This window comes from Cannabis sativa, chromosome X (assembly GCF_029168945.1).
Source record: "Cannabis sativa cultivar Pink pepper isolate KNU-18-1 chromosome X, ASM2916894v1, whole genome shotgun sequence".
NCBI classification, from domain to species: Eukaryota; Viridiplantae; Streptophyta; class Magnoliopsida; order Rosales; family Cannabaceae; genus Cannabis; species Cannabis sativa.
This window is the reverse complement of record NC_083610.1, coordinates 6,445,498-6,465,212: the sequence shown is the minus strand read 5'-3', so window position 1 is coordinate 6,465,212 and position 19,715 is coordinate 6,445,498. Positions and strand designations below refer to the sequence as shown.

Genomic DNA, 19,715 nt, shown 5'->3' with positions numbered 1-19,715 from the left:
TAATCATCAACATGCTACTCGAAATTTCTGGGGAGGTAAGTTTGGATATAATTCAAAAATCAATTTAATGATCTTTGAACTGCATATCAACTAACTATTTCTCCACCCCTATCAGTTCGCAAGATCTTTAACCACTTACCTTAATGGTTTTAACCATTGCTAGAAATTTAAGAAATTTTTCAAACATTTCAAATTTCTTTGCATAAGGTATAATCTAGAGAGATCGTTTTAAGAATACAACGAAAAACTCATATCCACCCCTGAATGTACATCCATCTGCGAATGAGATGAACTACTTTCAGTGGATATAGGCATATTAACTCTTTGCAGAGATTGATCTTGTCAAATCCACTATGAACAAGATACAAATGCCATAGATTAAAAAAAAATGTGGTAGAGTATTTTGATGACATAGGTTTAGTTACATCAAAGAGTTCTTAGAATAGTGCAAGTGGATCCTGGTCACAGAATACCTAACTCATATTCCATACAGTTTGAATCCATTAATAAAAGATGGATATTAAACACTTGAGAAAGTGCAACTGTATTGTATTCTGGAATTAGAAATATAAGAAAATTTCTGTTTGGATTCTAAAATTAAAGTCAAAGACTTAAATTCAACCAAATATAATGAGTAATTCTTTCTTGGACCACCACTACTAATACAAACTCTAAGTCAGATTTGCCCATACAAGTAGGAGATTTTTAAGATTGAGGATTTATATCAATTGGGAATAGAATTTCGGGATTATAATCATATACGTCATTTAATTTCTTAAGAGAAAATATAATGACATGAAATAATTTATAGACCATTCATCCAATGATATATAATGGAGCTAATTCGAAATGAATAAGCTAAGAGGAATTAGGATAATTTCGTTTAAAATAAGAATCCAACGATGCTTCGATTAGCGAAAGACAAAGTAATCTTATTTATGTAATCTTCTTGTTTCATATTGTAAAAATACTAGTCTAAGGTGTCATCAATTGATGAACAGTTAGATGTCGCATATACAATACTTATCTTTCGAGATCTTACACTATTATGTATGTCTAATGGTGAAAATCCACTAGGGATTTATCTCATTAGATAAACAAACATGTTAGACCAACAATGAAGATTCGAAATTAAACTACAACTTAATAACAGAAAATAACATGGTTCAATATAAATTCATACACAATTCAGAAATTATAAACATATAGCAAGTAGGAATGACTAGTGAAAATACTAAAACATACAATCCTATATAATTTCCAAGGTTTTCAACAAACTGATACAGTGTCCCGGTAGGCGAGAGTCAAAGCATCATTTATTGAATAGAGTTGTCAGCTCATCTAAAATAGAAAACATTCTAGCAACCTTTTATTCGATCAAAATAAGAGTCCAACGTTGTCCCGGTAGGCGAGAGTCAAGGTTATTCTTATTTTATGAGCTTCCACCATTGTTTCATGTTTTATGAGTTTATCTCTAAGTAGTCACCGTAGGGGAGAGTCTAAATAGAGACGAAAACTCACAAAACACTTATCAAATGAAATTTTACGGTGTTAAATGCGTTCAACGAATAACCATCCATAGGGGGACGAAGTCTAGCGTCTCGAGGTTATATTGAAAACATTTAACTTTTGTAAGACCAACAATGGAGATCGAATTTCTTAATAATAATCAAGCTCATTATTTAAAGTGAGTTGTATTTTCTTTGATTCTCTTTATTTATTCTATTTATTTTAAATATATATTTATTTAATTAAAATTTCCAATTTAGAATGAAAAATTCCAAATATAAATTTTAATTTAATATTTATAAATTTTACTTAGATGGATATGAAAATAACATGAATTATTTCCATCTTAGTAATAATTTCCAATAAATATTTAGAAAAATATTCAATTTAAGTTGTTACAAAATTAATTTAAATTAATTTACAACTCAAATATAATTTTCTATAAATATATATTGCATTTCGAAAAATTAAAGTATATAAGAATACAATTTTCGAAAAATGCATATTAAAATAAAAAATAAATCCTGGAAAAATTATTCTAATTTAATGTTGGCCCAAAATTAATTAATAAAATTAATTTACAACAAAAAATATAATTTTCCTATTTAATTAAATATATAAGAAAAATTTCAAATATTTAAGTATGATGATGAAAATCAACTTAAATATTAATTTTCTATTTAATTAAATACACTAGAAAAATACTTCAAGCAAAAATATCATCTATCTAGATTTTCATTTGACTAATTAATTCAATTTCTAATAATATACTTTAATTCAATTTATTTTAAATTAATCAATAAATGAAAAAATCATTGATTTAAGTTGATCCAAGAATTAATTAAAATAAATAATTAATTGACAACTTAATCTATTTTTCAAGATAAAATTCGAAATTCTAGCATTTAAGAAATGCAATTTCGAAAATTGATTAATAAAATAAAAAATATATTTTGAAAATTATTTAAATTTAGTTGAAAAAATAAATTTCAACTAAAAATAATTTTCTATTTAATTAAATGTCATGAAAAAAGAAATATTTAAGTATGATGATTAAATCAACTTAGATATTTTATTTTCAAATTAATTAAATGTATTAAATTCAAGAAATAAATAATTAAGTGTAGAGAAGGCTTAATTATTAATCTCTAGTTTAATACTAGGAAAAATATACTTAAAATAAATTGTACCAAAATTAATTATATAAATAATTAATTTCACAATTTATAATATTTTCCTATTTAATATTAGAAATAATAAGTAGTCTAGAAATAACTATCTAGAAAATATCTTATTTGACTAAGTATCTTTTCCACAAAATTTGAAAAAATATCTAATTTAAGTTGTATTAGAAAAAATCTAGAACCTAAATATTTTTCAAATTTAAATTTAATTAAATATCAAAAATTAAGTTGTAACCACTTAATTTGAAAATATTCCATTTTAAGTTAATATTCGAAAAGATATTAACTTAAAAAATATCTAAAGAATCTTAATAACCAATGCCTAAAATTCCTCAACTTAATTTTGAAATTTGAAATTCAAAAGATATTCACATATAAGTTGGTTAGTTGAAGATAACTAAATATCAACTTAAATAGGAATATTTAATGAAAAATTTAAATTAAGTTCCAGAAAGAATCTAGATGGTTATAATTCTATATTTAATTAAATACAAGAAAATACATATAGTTTAGCTTAGAATATAAAATTCCTTAAACTATATTTTTCTTAAATTAATTTCAAAATAAATGAAATTAATTATGTTGCTAATCAATTTTATTAGGTTAAACTAGTTTAATTAACCTAGTACAGTCATTCAAATCAGGCAAATGGGCCTTCACAATTGGGGTGGTTTGTGTGAGGGAGTCTTGGAGTTCGGTATGTCGTACCCACTTCTATGGCTCCCAACTCTCACACAAGGCCCAAAAGAGAGGAATTTAACCTTAATAAGAACAAGTTCGTTATTCATTGAATAAGCCCAATAACTAAATGGGCCTAAATAAATTCTATCAAGAACTACGATAATTTATTTTAGCAACAACAACCTATATGTATCTATAATCAAATTAAACACATAGGCTCACACAGGCACACTTTGGATGGGTCCTATCATGTTGCTAGGTCATACACAGATGAAAGAAGATTGTAAAATTTACCTGTTACAAATTATTAACTTGACCAAGGGAGCCATCAGATCATTAGATCTGGCAAAAAGTAACCATGGCTATTTGCAATCAAGTAATAATAGGTTTTGAAAACTTACAAACAAGCTAAAACACATACTCATAACGGGGTTACCGGATAGTTGGAAGTAGGATTTATTTAATTTTAAATAAATAATTTCGAATAAATAAATAATTAAATTAAAAAAATTTAATATTCGAAAAATAATTTAAAAAAGAATTAATTTCGGAATTTAAAATTAAATTTCGAAAATAAAAAAAATTTAAAATTAAACCTACTTTTTATCTTATATCTATTTAAAATTACATGATTATAAATATCTATTTTAAATTTAAATAAGGTCAAAATATCTTAAAAAGATTTAAAAAAAATCTTAAAAGATAAGATATTTTTAAATATCTTAAAAGATAAGATATTTTAAAATATCTTAAAAGATTTTATAAATATCTTAAAAGATATTTTTAAAATATCTTAAAAGATATTATAAATATCTTAAAAGATATTATAAATATCTAAAAAATCTGACCTTAAATTTAAAAAAAATATAATCAAATTTAAAAATAAGATAGATTTTTAAGCAAAAAGATAAATACTAATTCTATTCGAATTCAAATTACACTAATATCTTGAATTAATTTTAAAAAAAATTTAAATTAATTCAAAATGATAATTAGAATTGAATTAGGAATAGTAATAGTATATATACAAAACCATACAAAAAATTGGAAGTTAATTCCATGAAAAAGCATGAAAAATTGAAGAAAAACAAAAAATTTCGAAACTGTACGGACAGATTTGCGATCGCAGGAAAATATCAAGACAAATTTCCGATTTTTTTCAAATCTTCAAAAAATCATAACTAATTCAAATAAAATCCAAATTAAGTTCTGTAAAAGGCTAACTTGCTTAATTTTTTCCATACTATCCAATAAAAATAATTCCAGAGATAAAATCGCAATTAATTTTCACGAAAATTTCACAAACATCAATCAATCATCAAATAACACTCAATACAACATGATACCATCCAAAAAACATACAAACAATCGTTTTAAAGTCCAAATTTCTTGCAAGTAAATCAATTACCATGGCTCTGAGGCCAGTTGTTTGAATTTATTTTACCAGGATCTTAGATCTACTCACAAGTATGTTTATTAACATCCTAAATATGAACTTTCTAAAACGATAAAATAAACACATATAAAGTTTAAGAAACCTTACATTGGGTGCAGCGGAATAATATGACTCCTTCCGTTCAGATATCTAGCCCTTGATTCCTTTCTGTAGCAGAGCATTATCAATATCTGAACCTGGATCTCTTTCTCTGAATCCTTGATGCTGAATCTCCTTTGCTGATGATCTTTCTTCACGATCTTCCTCACTATGATTGAGGTATTGCTTGATGTGTGTGGGCACTACTCTAATCACTAAGAGAGGTTCGAAATATTGAGGAAGAAAAGAGAGAGAGAGTGGCGGCTAGAGAAGAGAGTGGAGGCTCAGGTTTTTCTGATTCAGAAAAGTGTGTGATTTTCCTGAAGCCTTCACTATCTATTTATAGCATTCCACTAGGGTTTGATTTGAATTATATGGCATTAAAATAATGAAAAAATCAGTTTAAATTTCCTACAAAAGTGGCTGGCCCTACACTTAGTGGATTGGGCCTTGCTTTTTGTAATTTTGCAATTTTAACACCTTTTGTATCTGATTTTCTCAAAAATGCCAATTTCCTAATTCAACCATTTAAATTCCAATTCTAACTATTTAATAACTATAAATAATTATTAAATAATATTGTCATTTATCATATTTATTAATTGAACCATACAAAGTATCATAATTAACAAATATGCCCCTATAAACTCTTTCTTTACAATTTCGCCCTTACTTAGTGAAAAATTCACAAATAGACATAGTCTAATTTGAGAATTATAATTGATTAATCAAAACCAATTACATGAGTCTTACAAGCAATATTATCTCAACTAGTGGGGGGACCATGGGTCTATATAACCGAGCTTCCAATAAGTAGATCAAGAATTTAACACTAAAATTCACTAACTTATTAATTCTTCGTTGAATCCACGCATAGAACTTAGAATTGCACTCTCAGTATATAGAATGCTCTATATGTTCCACCATATAGACACATCATTAGTTATCCATTGTTATAATCCTAATGTGATCAATGATCCTCTATATGAATGATCTACACTGTAAAGGGATTAAATTACCGTTACACCCTACAATGTATTTATTCCTTAAAACACTTGACCCCGTATAAATGATATTTCAGCTTATGTGAAATGAGTACTCCACCATTTATGTTCGTTTGGTCAAGCTCGAAGGAGATCATCCTTTGCTTACTATTCGCCAGATAGAAGCTATAGATTCCATGTTTATGCTAGCGCTCCCACTCAATTGCACTACCGTGTTCCCAAAATGTACGTATCACCCTGACCTAAAAGTAGGCTTAACTAACAAATCAAAGAACACGAATAGCCTTTCAAGATTGAGCCTAATCATATCAGGATTAAGATCATTTGATCTAGGATCAACTAGGCGATATTGACTTGAATAGATTCTACGGTAAGTTTAATAAATCTAAGTCAAAGTTCAATATCGGTCCCTTCCGATGCATACTCCATGCATCCAACCTGAGCTTTACTTTAACCAATGCTCTGGAAAGAACATAGCACTTCTCCAAATGCAAGTAAACTCTTGTTGTAGATTATCATATCAGTAAAACCCTGTGTCTGATAAATCTAGGAAAATTTATTCACATAGTCATGTTTACTTTCCAATGTGTTGACGGCACAATAAACAGGATCAAGTATGTGAAAAGGGTTTCAGATGAATTTATACATTATGTACATATAATCATGAAATAAATCATGTGAACCATGCAACATTAAATGTTATTTCTGATCTATATTAATAAGTAAATCTGATTATATTGAAATGAGTTTTATTTAGGGCATAAAACCCAACAGTACCATCATTTTCAGATGAGACTGGTTGGCTGTCAGATGGTGTTATCTCTGGTGTTTCTTGATTAAGTGTAGCCAGAGGGAGTGATGGGATACATGGGTCATGGGAATCTTCCTCTCCAGATCCAGACCCATTGTCTGACACCTCCAAGTCATCAAACTTTACATTCATTGATTCCATGACTGTAAAAGTTCGTTTGTTGTACACCCTATACGCACGGCTGTTAGTTGAGTATCCAAGAAAAATTCCTTCATCACTCCGAGCATCAAATTTTCCAAGATGATCACGATCATTTAGTATGTAACAGGTACAACCAAATATATGTACATGGCTCAGATTAGGAGTCTTGCCTTTCCACAGTTCGTAAGGAGTTTGAGACGCACCAGTTCTCAGATGTACTCGATTACAGATATAACATGCAGTATTCACAGCTTCGGCCCAAAACTGGATAGCCACTCCCTTTGCACACAGCATGACTCGAGCCATCTCCTGAAGAGTTCTATTTTTTCGTTCCACGATCCCATTCTGCTGTGGAGTCTTAGGTGCAGAGAACTCATGGCTAATACCCATTTTATTACAGAATTGAGCAAATATGTCGTTCTCAAATTCCTCCCATGATCGCTTCTGACCCGATAAATCTTGCCAATGGTGACACCCTTTTCATTTTGCAGCTGCAGACAAAGAGAGGAGAAGGCTCCAAAGGTATCTGATTTTTCTTTAAGGAAGTTTACCCAAGTGTATCTTGAGAAGTCATCTACACACACCATCACATACCGTTTCCCCGCAATGCTTGCAGTTTGCATTGGACCCATTAGATCAACATGAACTAATTCCAGTACTTTGGAAGTAAGTAGGGCATTTATAGGAGGATGAGAGGACTTAATTTGTTTACCTTGTTGGCAGGGACCACACACCCTATCTCTTCCCAATCTGAATTCAGGAATCCCACGGACAGCTTTGATGGAGACAATCTTCTTCAAGTCTCTGTAGTTTAGATGCTTTAGTCTGTAGTGCCATAATCAGGTTTATCCAAGAACACCCTGTGGCATTTCACTTGATTGGTCAGAACATAGCAGTGATCAGCCGTTCTGTTCCCTGTGAGAACTGTTTTCCCTTCAGATGAGACTAAGCATTGTGTCTTGGTGAAGTTCACATCATAGTTAGCATCACATAGTTGACTGATGCTAATTAAGTTTGCTTTTAGTCCTTTCACGAATAGCACGCCTGTCAGAGAGAAGACATCTAAGAGATCTAGATCACCCTGCCCCATAATCTCCCCTTTATTTCCATCACCAAAGGTGACAAAACCTTCTTTGGATGAATGAAAGTTCTTAAGATCATTGCAGGAACCTGTCATGTGTCGTGAGCATCCACTATCAAAGTACCAGCAGTTATCTTTCATAGCTGACAGGGAGGTATGAGCAACAAGAGCCAGATTTTCACGTTTGGATTTCCTCTTCTTCTTAGTTCCTTGTTGAGGGGCAAAAGAGAAATTACCTTGGCCAGATTTCCTATTGATAAAGTTTGTCAAGTAAGTTCGGAGTTTGTAACATCTTGGCCTGATGTGTCCTCTTTTATTGCAGAAGTGACACGTTGGAACAAATCGATCAACCTGTTTGACTCTTGATTTTTCACTCATAGGACCTCTTTTGACTGAGTTGGGCTTCGATTCATCAGGTTTTATCTCTGGTTGATTATCCTTGATGGTAGTAGAGGCAGACACAAACTTCATTTTATCACCAGAGGATGAAGCTGAGTTATCTTCAATAGTCAAATCATTCCCTTGATTGTATAACAGTTTGTATCCAATAGATGTTCTGTCTCCATACGGCTTCTGATTTTGGAGAGCTTGATTCAGGGCAGCAGTGCCCGAGGGAACATGAGAAAGGGATTGCTTCGCTCTCACAAGTTCAGAAGTCAATTTGTATATCTCACTATCTTTGGAACACAACTCCAATGTCATCTTCTTGAGCTTATCTTCTAGTTCACATTTACTGTCATCAAGAGCTTTGTTCAAATCCTGTAGTTCCTTCACTCTCTTAGCCATATAGCCCCATTGGGCAAACATTTCCTCATAAGCCTTATTTTTCTCATCAACTGTTGATTCAGAATCAGACAAGGAGTCATCTCCCTCAACTTCTTCAGGATGAGATTCCCTGACCATAAATGCCATTGCAGACTTATCATCCTTCAATTCATCACTAGCCTCTTCTTCTTCACTATCACTCCATGTGACAGCCAATGCCTTCTTTTTCTTAAGAGTATTTGCACATTCTGCCTGTATGTGACCAAAACCTGAGCATTCGTGACACTGAATCCCTTTTCCTTTCTTTTCTGATTGTTGGGATTGTCGGTTAGGACCAGGGAAGTTCCTTCCAACAGTATTTTCCTTATTACTAGGATTAGATTTCTTGAAGTTCTTTTTTAAGAATCGGGCATAATTCTTTGCCAGAAGGGCCAGATTAGCATCTGTAAAAGATTCAGACAAATCAACTTCCTTAGAGTTCTCTTCCTTATGGATGAAAGCAACTCCCATTTCGATCTTCTCCTTCTCAGAACTCTTGGTTTTCTTCCCTTTCTCCCATCTCTCAAGAGTTAACTCATAATTTTGGAGTGACCCAATCAATTCGTCTAGATCAAGTGCTTCAATATCTCTGCTTTCTTCAATAGACGTTACTTTGGACATGAATCTTTTTGGAAGAACACCTAGTAGCTTTCTCACCAATTTCTTGTTGGAGTAAGTTTTGCCAAGAGCATAGGATTCATTAGAAATGTCACACAGCTTAGCATGAAATTCTGAGACGGATTCATCTTCCTCCATTGACTGATTCTCAAAGGATTTTGCTAGAGATCGAAGTCGAGCCTTTTTAACAGCATCGGTTCCCTCATTCTTGATTTTCAGCTTTTCCCAAGCATCTTTGGCAAACTTCACAGTTCGAGATAACTTTCAGTTGATTAGTCGAGACAGCATTGAAGAGGGCATGAAGAGCTTTGGAATTGAAATTAGCTCGTTCCATTTCGTCAGTAGTCCATTCACTGGATTTTTTGATCTTGTCCCCTTCCTCGTCAGTAAGAGTAGGAGGTGACCAACCTTCGGCAACTGCCATCCAGACTCGTTCATCCACAGCCTTCAAGAAAGCTCTCATCTTTGTCTTCCAATAGGGATAGTTAGAACCTTCCAGCATGGGGGGTCTGGAAGTTGATCCTCCTTCTCTGAACATTTCCATTTCAGGTAGATCTGCACACACTCAGCAAAGAACTTTGTTGCACAACGAGATGAGACTCGCGGTGGATTAGTTTTCCAGAAAATTACAGAATAAAGATTGACAGAGAAACTTAAGGATGTGCAGAAAATAGGACAAATCCAAGATCGCAATTTATTTACTTGAAAAAGTTAGCTCTGATACCAATTGATAGTCCTAATTACTACAAGTTCAATTTGATGATTCTTAACAGATAAATTCTATGTTATGAACTAGAAATTAAAAACAATGAACACAGAATTTACAAGCTTCCTCTGCATTGGAAACGCATTCCAACCGAGTAGTGCTTGGGTTCCCTTGAACCGGGTACAGTAACTTTCACTAAACAATCAATTCAATTACAATAACCAATTCTGATTCTTCAAATCAAACAATGTAACTAGATTGACTTTTATACAAAGTTACCTAATGCTTGAACAACCTCAAGCTTTGAGATCTAAACACATTTAGATCTCAAACACAAGAAACACACAGCTGAACTACCTTCAGCAAAGAATCTGAACTCCCTTCAGATCAAGCAGATTTTAACTTCATCTTCAACCTCAGGAAGATCTCTCGAGCTTCAATCTGCACATACAAGAAACAAAAACAGAAATATGTTGCCTTCAACGGAAGAAGAATCAAGAAGAAGATTCTAACGAAGAGAGTTAGTTAGTACAACGGTTCGATCGAATTTATATACTAAAGATAATAAACCGCACTAACTAACCAACCAAAGAAAGTACAAATTTCGGCACAACCTAACAAACTTGCAGAAAGCTGACATAGCACTAAAATGATATTAGTGAAAACAGATGCAACTAACTACAGAACAGATGTTAGAGACAACAAATACTGAACAAAAGCAATATCTAATTTGCCACACAAAACATGACACTTACAAACACTCTCAAAGATAATGTTTTTACTTTAAGTAATGAAACTTTAAATTTTTACCCTTTAACCCTTAAAATTATATAGATCATAATTATAAATGTACTTCATTCTATTTGGTTTACTATTATTATAAATAATTTGTTAATGTAATATTGATCAGTGACTAATTTAATGCAATTTAAGAATCTATGCGAAACTTTATACTTAGATAGTAATGACAAATTTTTGGATTAAATTTGTATTTTAAAGCTAATATTTTGTATGTTTATTGTCATTTTATATTTGATTTTTGCTAGCTTCAAGAAGTTAAAATAAACTATAATTGTGACAGTCAGTAGTCTCGTGATCCGTAAGAGAAAATATCGGGTAAGCTGTGCAATCTCACATTGCCTGAGGAAGGTCAAGTGGGATGATTCTGAGACAGTATAAGTATGAGACTACACAGTTGAAGAAGACTTAAATGAATTGATTTGTACTACCTATATCAACAAGATGCATCTTGTTTTTCGGTAGCCCATCACGAAAGAATTCCACAGTTAAGCGTGCTTGACCTGCCTGTCACAATCACCCCCTTTACGGACCCTGTGTTTTGCAAAAATTATCAACTAGACTATCTATTTTGTAAAATAATAAACTGGATCCTATATTTTCTAAAATAGTACAAAATAATGTACTCTGAGCTTAATTTTCGATAATATTTTTCTAATACAACAAACTTGAAAATAATTTATAGTACTAACATATACAGAATATAAAAAATACGCAATTGTGTCATAAAAATTCTAGAACGACTTATTATTAATTTTTATTTTGATAAAAAAATCAGTTCAAGGTACTATTTTGAATCATTTTACAAAATATAGGGTTCAATTTATTATTTAAAAAACAAATTGTCCAAAATTAATAATTTTTGCAAAACACAAGATTTAAAATAATATTTATCATATATTTTTTTCCTTAGAAAATAATTTATTATAATTTTCATCATAAAAGACCAAAAAATAAATACTTCATGTATTTTCATTACTCAGTAGAAAAAAGAAATGGAATTATAAGAAAAGAATGAAAAATATGAGCTATAAGAAATTTCATACATATAATTAGTTGAGGATGTCGGTTAAGTTAATGATAATGAGATTTGATATTATATATGTTGAATGGAATTAGTTTTACATGAGACAAAAAACGGTGTCGTATAGGAAAGATGTTGAATACTTTCAACAAACAACACTAACATAACATAATGAATGTATGGTTGTATAATTTTGTTGTGTTCCATACATTTTCAACCACAAATCAAATCTCACTATTACAAGTCTAATACTCACTCACTCATACCCACCACCTTCTCTGTTGTCCACTTTATCACAATCACACATTCTTACTTTCTCTTTCTCTCTCGAGATTCTAACCACCAATTAAATATAATCAAATTAATCCAATTACATTTACATCCTTAATTTTATATCAATATTACAATTATACCCTTCAAATTACACACATACCAATAACAAGAGCATTTCTATTGGGCACTAGGCACAGTAGTGTTAGCACATTCCATAGATACCACCTTACAATTAGTCACTAATATTTGTTAGAAATTATTTTCTTAAGTTATACCAATAGCAATATATCACTCAGGAGGATGTTAAGCACCGATAGTGCCTTTTAACAATTCTTTAATAATTATATGAAGAGCATTGCTATTAGGCATTAGTGGTGCCTAACACATTCTATAAGTGGTGCTCCATGATTGGTTAGCGATATTACCTAAAAGTTATTTTCTTAAGTATATGGGACCCGATATTTAATTACACCAATAGTAGTATAACACCGAAGATAATGTTATTTACCAGTAATACATTTTAGCAATTCTCTAATATATATGCTAAAAGACATCAGTGGTCTAGCACCTTGCAAATGTGTCATATCGCTAACATAATTTAATTCAATAATTATCATAAAATATCGCTAACTAATTATAAAATATCATCTGCAGATGGTGTTAGACACTACTGTGTCTTATAACAAGAAGTGTGCCTTATAATAATGTTCATACTAATAATAATACAAATAATTAGAAAAGTCTATAAATATACTATCTAAAATAGTGTTTCGGCATACTCCTTATTTATTTTGGGTTTTTTAATCTAATTTTTTATATGATCGTGTGCGATGTAGTTATTCAGGACATTTATAAATTTTTTAAAAAAATTAAATAATTTACAGTATCAAAAATAAAGTTCAAATAATTTGTTGTGTTTTCTCTTATACGAGTGGTAAGTAATTGTTTGAGCTTTGAACTTTATTTTCAACACTGTAATTTGTTCATGATTTTTTAAAAATTTACAAGTGATCTTAAATAACTATAACATACACGATCATAAAGAGAAAAAATAAACTAAATAGGCCTCTTGAATATCAAAATAGATAGAAGATCTAGCGATTTTTTTTAGGGAGATAGTTTTTGTAAGAATTTTCTATTAAAGAATCATAATGCCCGAAATCAAACAAGCTAAGGCCATAAACATGAAGGTAAGCTAAGGCCATTGTATATCTCATATACTGAATTTACTTATTTTGCTAGTAGTTGTGTAATTTGGTGGTCAGGAAATCTTATTTGTATCAATGATCTTTTAATAGCTGATGTTATTTTTGAATAAATTCTTTCATGTATATTTTTTAAGTATTTATCACTTTTAGTGTTTAGTGGTTGAGATTTTAAAGAGTATTGACATTAAATAGAAATTAAAAAGTCAATGCACCAACTTAAATAAGAGTGTGAACATTATAAAAAATTAATGTAAATGTGAATCCCAAAATCAAGTCCTCATACTTATATACCATGTGAATACACACCATCCTTAATTAAAAACAAATCTAAGATCCAAATACATTCTTTATGTTCTCATTTTTAAAACAATATCAAGTACAAAATAGAACATGTAATGTAACCACTAACTAACTTATAATAAAAACTTAAAATACACAATTTAATATACTTCTTAATTAAACAAAAACAAACTACGTACATAGGAAATGAATTGATTAAAGTCTAATAAATATTCATGATGCAAGGACACAATTGTAATTAACATAAATCCACACCCCCTTGTATGTATTTAGGGAAATTTTATTTACACCCCAAAAATTTTTAAGTACACAATTTTTATTTTATATAAAATTTTTATTTTTAATTTTACTAAGTATTTTTAACTTTTTTTTTTTTCAATTTATATTCTTACAAAATATACCTATCAAACAAAATTAAATTACATTTTAAAAATTATGACAAAAATATTAAAAATAAAAAATTATATGAAATTTTCTTCAAAAAAAAAAAAGAATATATACATGAGTTAGAAAAAAATTATAAAAATAAAATCAAAATAAGTATTGAAATTAACATAAAACAATGTGAGGAAAAAATTTTAAAAAAATATTAAGAGTAATTTTTAAAAATTATTTAAGTTTATATTTTTTTTAATAATGGGGTGTATTTATAATTTTATGTGGTGGAAATATAACTTCCCATGTATTTATTGGAAATTTCTTAGATAGGAATTTCACTTTTGCCCTTACTAAATGAGTGTTTTTTTTTTTGTTCTGTCCATTTTTTTTTTTAAAAAAAAGTCTAAATAATTTATTGTATAAAAAATAAAATCTAAATTAGTATGTTACAGTTGTAATAAATATATTAAATATATTTTTTTTAATAATTTACAATATCGAAATGATAAAGTAAAATATATATGTGTTTCTATTTTTATTACCGTATATAATACAAATAGGACTCTGAATTGATTTTTTGGTCAAAATAAAGTTAAATTATAATCCGATCTAAAAGTGCTATGACAAAATTGTTTACATTTTTTGTATCTGTTCGTATTAAGCATTGTCTTCAAGTTGGTTGTATTAAAAAAAAAGTTATCAAAAATTAAGCTCAGGGTCCTATTTTTACTATTTTAGAAAATAAAGGGTCCATTTTGTCATTTAACAAAACACAGGGTCCAATTTGTAACTTTTGCAAAACACAGAGTCCAAAATGGTATTTACCCTCTAAAAAACAACCAGAATATCTAATATGACTATAATGAGAAATGCTAAAAGTTATTAGTGATATTTAACAGATTAGACTACACGGTTATGAGTGATAAAAAATTCTAACATAATATCCTCCAACATGTTATATTACTATTGGTACATTTACATATCGAATCCCATATAATTTAGGCTATTTATAATTTTTACCCCTAAATTATAACATACTTGTTATTGCTGTAAAATAGTTTCCGAGCTATTCATATTGTTGTAAAATGGTTATTCTATCAAATTTTATCACACTTGACAAATAAAATGATTAAACGGTTGCTTAGACAATTGACATAAATTTTACAAAATATAGTTAATCGCGTCAGCTATAAGTGGTGTTAAGTACCGATAATACCAAATAACAATATTCAACTAAAAATGATGCTCCTACTAATTTTTCTCTTCAATATTTATAAACTAAATTAAATTTAATTTTTATTTATAAATATATAAGTATTTTTACAATCCACCTCTTAAAATAATCAACCGATAGACTTTAATTTATTTCGATATCTAAGAAAAAATTTTACTCTAATTTTTTTTATAATCATCTGCGTTTAAAATACCTTATAAAATTTTGAAAGAGGATGCGGAAAATATAGTTTAAACAATTTTTTTTTTTTTTAATTTCTTAAATAATAGCTAAAGAAATAGTAGTGTATCAATATTATAAAACTTTTCTATATATATATAAGAAAATTATATTCTCATAAAACATCCAAATATCCATTAGTCCATCAAACCAAACCAATTCTTTCTCTTTTCTTCTTCTTCGTTCATCTTTCTCCATGAAAATGAAGTAACCCATTTTCTTGATTTCCCTTCTTCTTCGTCAAAACCCTCTTTTCCCCTTCTCTCTCTAACTCTTCTTCTTCTCCATTCAACAGTAGTAGCCATGTTTGAAGACTCTGTTTCTTCCATACCCACAATCTGGGCTTCAATCAACAGCTGGTTCACACCCACTATTCTCTTCCTCTTCCTCAACTTAATGATTGCCACCATTTTCATCACCTCAAGCTTAAACACCCCAAAACCAAACCCTAACCCTAACCAACAGCAACAACACCATCGTCTTCATCCTCAACTCGTCAGATCTCCCTCTGTGCTTCAAAGACTCAAATCCATCAACTTTTACACTTACAGATCTCAAGAACCCACAACCCATTTCCAGAAAAACCCATCAGATTCCGACGAAGAACACACCCAAACCCAAACCCATTTGTTCAGATCTCCTTCCGTTCTTCAAAAACTCAAATCAATCAATCTCTACTCCTACTTATCTCCACCTCAGTACCAAAATCCAAACCAAGAACAGACCCATTTCGAAGAACATTCAAAAACCCTAACTAATTTCGACGAAGAAGATACCGAAACCCTAGACCAGTTCGACCAATCGATGGACGATGTTTACAGCAAGCTGAAGAACAACGGCGGAGCTCACGTCGTCCGTTCGAACTCCGACACGAAACCCTCTAACGGCGAGGCTCCACCGAAGCTTTCGAAGAAGATGAAGAAATCGGCCAGTGCTAAATCGGCTTTTTCTCATTTTAAGGAAGATGATATCGTTGAGAGTCGCCGGCCGGCGACTGTGAGAGAAGGAAAAGCTAAGGTGGTTGAGAAGGATGAGGAAGAAGAAGGTGAGGTTGATGCTAAGGCTGATGATTTCATTAACAGGTTTAAGCAACAGCTCAAGTTGCAGAGGCTTGACTCCATTGTTAGGTACAAGGAGATGATCGGAAGAGGAGCTGGGCATTAATGCAAAGAAAAGTTTGAAACTAGGTAAAACTGCAAATTTCGCTACTCTTTAGGGACTTATTTGTTATTATTATTGATATTATTGTAATTTAGCAAAAAAAAAAATTACTTGTGTTTTAGTAGATGTATTGATTCTGCTGTTATTATTATTATTATTAATTATATATATTTTTGTCTCTATTTTTTTTTCTGATTTTGTACTAATTAATATCATTTTGGCTTAATCAAGATTATTTTTCACCCAAATTATGAAATGAAAAGATTAATCATTCAAAAATTATGAATTTATTTAGTTATTTAGTCCTATTAATTAATGGTATAGCTAATATTAGTTGTCTTAATCATTCTTAAAATATAATAAATTATTTCCCTGAATTATTTTAACACCCTAAAATTGTTATAAGAAATTCTAAATTGCACATGTAATTATATATTTTTGTAGATATTTGGGTCCAAATAATTTGTTGAATCCGTGACTATTTTATTTGTAGAATAAATAGTTAATGTTACATACAAAAAGTAATAATAAATTAGAACTAAAATATTGCATGTTAAGGTCATTAAAATGTACTTTAATTTAGTACATGTTAAAATTTGAGGGGTATGATTTGATAGATATTAAAGTTTGATGATTTAGTACATAATCAACCATTGAAATAATAAAATTGAATGAAATTAGATAAAAGTCTTTTAATTTAATAATTTAAATAGTTTTTGAAAAAGTTTTAATAGTTAGAAAAATTCAGGATATAATTTGGTATATGGTAAAGTTTAAAGGTGAAAATTTTTAATTAGCCTAAAAAAATATAAAAAAAGAAAAGATTATATTTTTATTATTATTATTAGAGAGTTTGAGATATAGATATTTTATTTATTTTACTTATAAATAAATATTTAATTAAATTTTTAATAGTAATAATATTGAAATTTTTATTTTTTTATAATGATAAAATTTTAGAAATATAATTTAAATTTAAATATTTATTTATAATTGAAAGTTAAATTTTATATTTATATCACTAAATATTATTATGAGAGGCATAATAGAAATGTTCCCATAAAAATTACCCTATAATTATTATTATTTAAAAATATTAATAATTTAGATAATTAAATAACTTAGAAGTATGTGTCGGTAGTTTACTATGAAGAAATAATAATTAAATAAAATAAAGTGAAAAAGTGGTGGTTTTTATATTAGTACAGTCAGCGACGGTTACGATTAAGCCTCGTGCTTATCCGTATACGGTGGCGATTGATAGCTTCTATCCCACGTGCCACTTTTTTGTTGTTTTTATGGATTCGCACGTGCGAGTTTTGTAGTACTATTACTACAAAACAACTACGTCCAATCGTCGAGATCAAATTATTATGGTGCATTTAAGTGACTATGCTATGCATGTAAATTTATTACACGTATTTAATAATAATAATAAATAAATAAATAAACAGAAAGTCGTCCATATAATAAATGTTTTCAATTCAAAGGGTTGAAAATATTTAGATTAATAAATCTATATGTGTGGCCATGTGAATGGTTGGTGATCCAATTTTTATGGTGTTTTATTTATGGGTCGAGGTTATATTTTTTTTAAAAAAAAGTTAGGGTACTATTATTATATTTGTATGTCCATATGTTTTTAAGGTTATTTAATTTCGATTTAATTAATTTCTCTCCTTTTATTGAATTAATATCTATTAGATTTGTTATATTGGTGGATATATTTTATATATAATTATTTGTTTAATTTGAATTTATTTAATATTTTTTAAATGATTTATTTAATATTTAAAATTTAGTATATGTAAAATAAATTTTAAAAGAAACAACAATTATGGGGATAATTTCACCATTTATTGATAGTTTTATAATTTATTAGATTTGAATGAATGTGTTTTGGAAGGAACCAGAACTTTACAGACCCACCATAATTAATTTTTATTCATTATTAATATTAAAAATACTTTGAGTAACATGTCTTTCATTCATTTTTTTATCATTATATATTTGTCTCTTAAATAATAATAATAGTTTATTTGTTTAATGCTAGCTAAGGTTTTTCACATTATTATATCGTCATATTGGCAATACCATGTAAGCTTTATTTTATTTATTTATTTATTTTAGCAATTATATGAAAGAAAAAAAATACTTATTATAAACATACTCAGATTTAATTATTATATTTTATAGTTAGAGGATTAATTTGTTAAAAATTACAATAATTTTAAAAAAATACACATCGAAAATTTATTCATAAAAGAGAGATCACGTGGTATAGATTTTACTTGGGAAACCACATTTTAGGTCATGAATTCATTAATTAAGTATAACTTGGTATTTGGTTTTATGATAAGGAAATTAAAAAGAATTATGCTGTAATTGTAGCATAAGCAATGTGAAGCAACATTGTTTTAGGGCTTTATTTAAGATGCCAATGTATTTTTTTTCTTAGTTTTAGGAAAATGAATCTTATTATAATATATTATATCTTTACAAAAAGAGTCATATCCAACAAAAAGAATATATGGAAATATCCAACAATAATTGCATAATAATTAGTTATGGATAAAAATATGATCTTCAACCATTCCCACTCAACTCTACAAAAACTAAAATAATTTATTTGTTATATACATATATCACTACTACAAAAATGGGTTTCAGTGACACTTGTTAAGAGACTCTAAAACATTTTAGTGATACTTCACTGCGCGTCACTAATGGGGGTGACTGGAAAGACAATAATCAGTGACACTTCATGTGCGTCACTGTATCCATTTATTTATTTTTTTTTAATTATTTTCTTGATTATAGCAACACTCATAGCGTGTCACTATATCATGTTTTTATTTATTTTTTAATTATTTTCTTGATTATAGCAACACTCAAAGCATGTCACTATATCATGTTTTTATTAGAAAAAAAATTAATAAATGAGCCAAATATATTATATTATATAAATTACATATTTAAAAGAATTTATTCTTTCTAAAAATTACAAATAGAAACTAATTCTACTAAATTAAAATTTATAAAAAACG

General features: G+C 29.0%; 1 protein-coding gene across 1 annotated transcript; it reads left to right on the top strand.

Annotated features, from left to right (window-relative positions):
* The first annotated feature begins 15,510 nt into the window (after window positions 1–15,510).
* Window positions 15,511–16,850, top strand: LOC115707035 (pathogen-associated molecular patterns-induced protein A70). Its single transcript, XM_030634857.2, has one exon. It carries the CDS (start codon window positions 15,811–15,813, stop codon window positions 16,669–16,671), a length of 861 nt encoding a protein of 286 aa, XP_030490717.2. The 5' UTR covers window positions 15,511–15,810; the 3' UTR covers window positions 16,672–16,850.
* Window positions 16,851–19,715: the final 2,865 nt, after the last annotated feature.

Bases quoted from the DNA above. Each gene is read 5' to 3' on its own strand.
- LOC115707035 (XM_030634857.2), top strand. From the start codon at position 15,811: ATGTTTGAAGACTCTGTTTCTTCCATACCCACAATCTGGGCTTCAATC.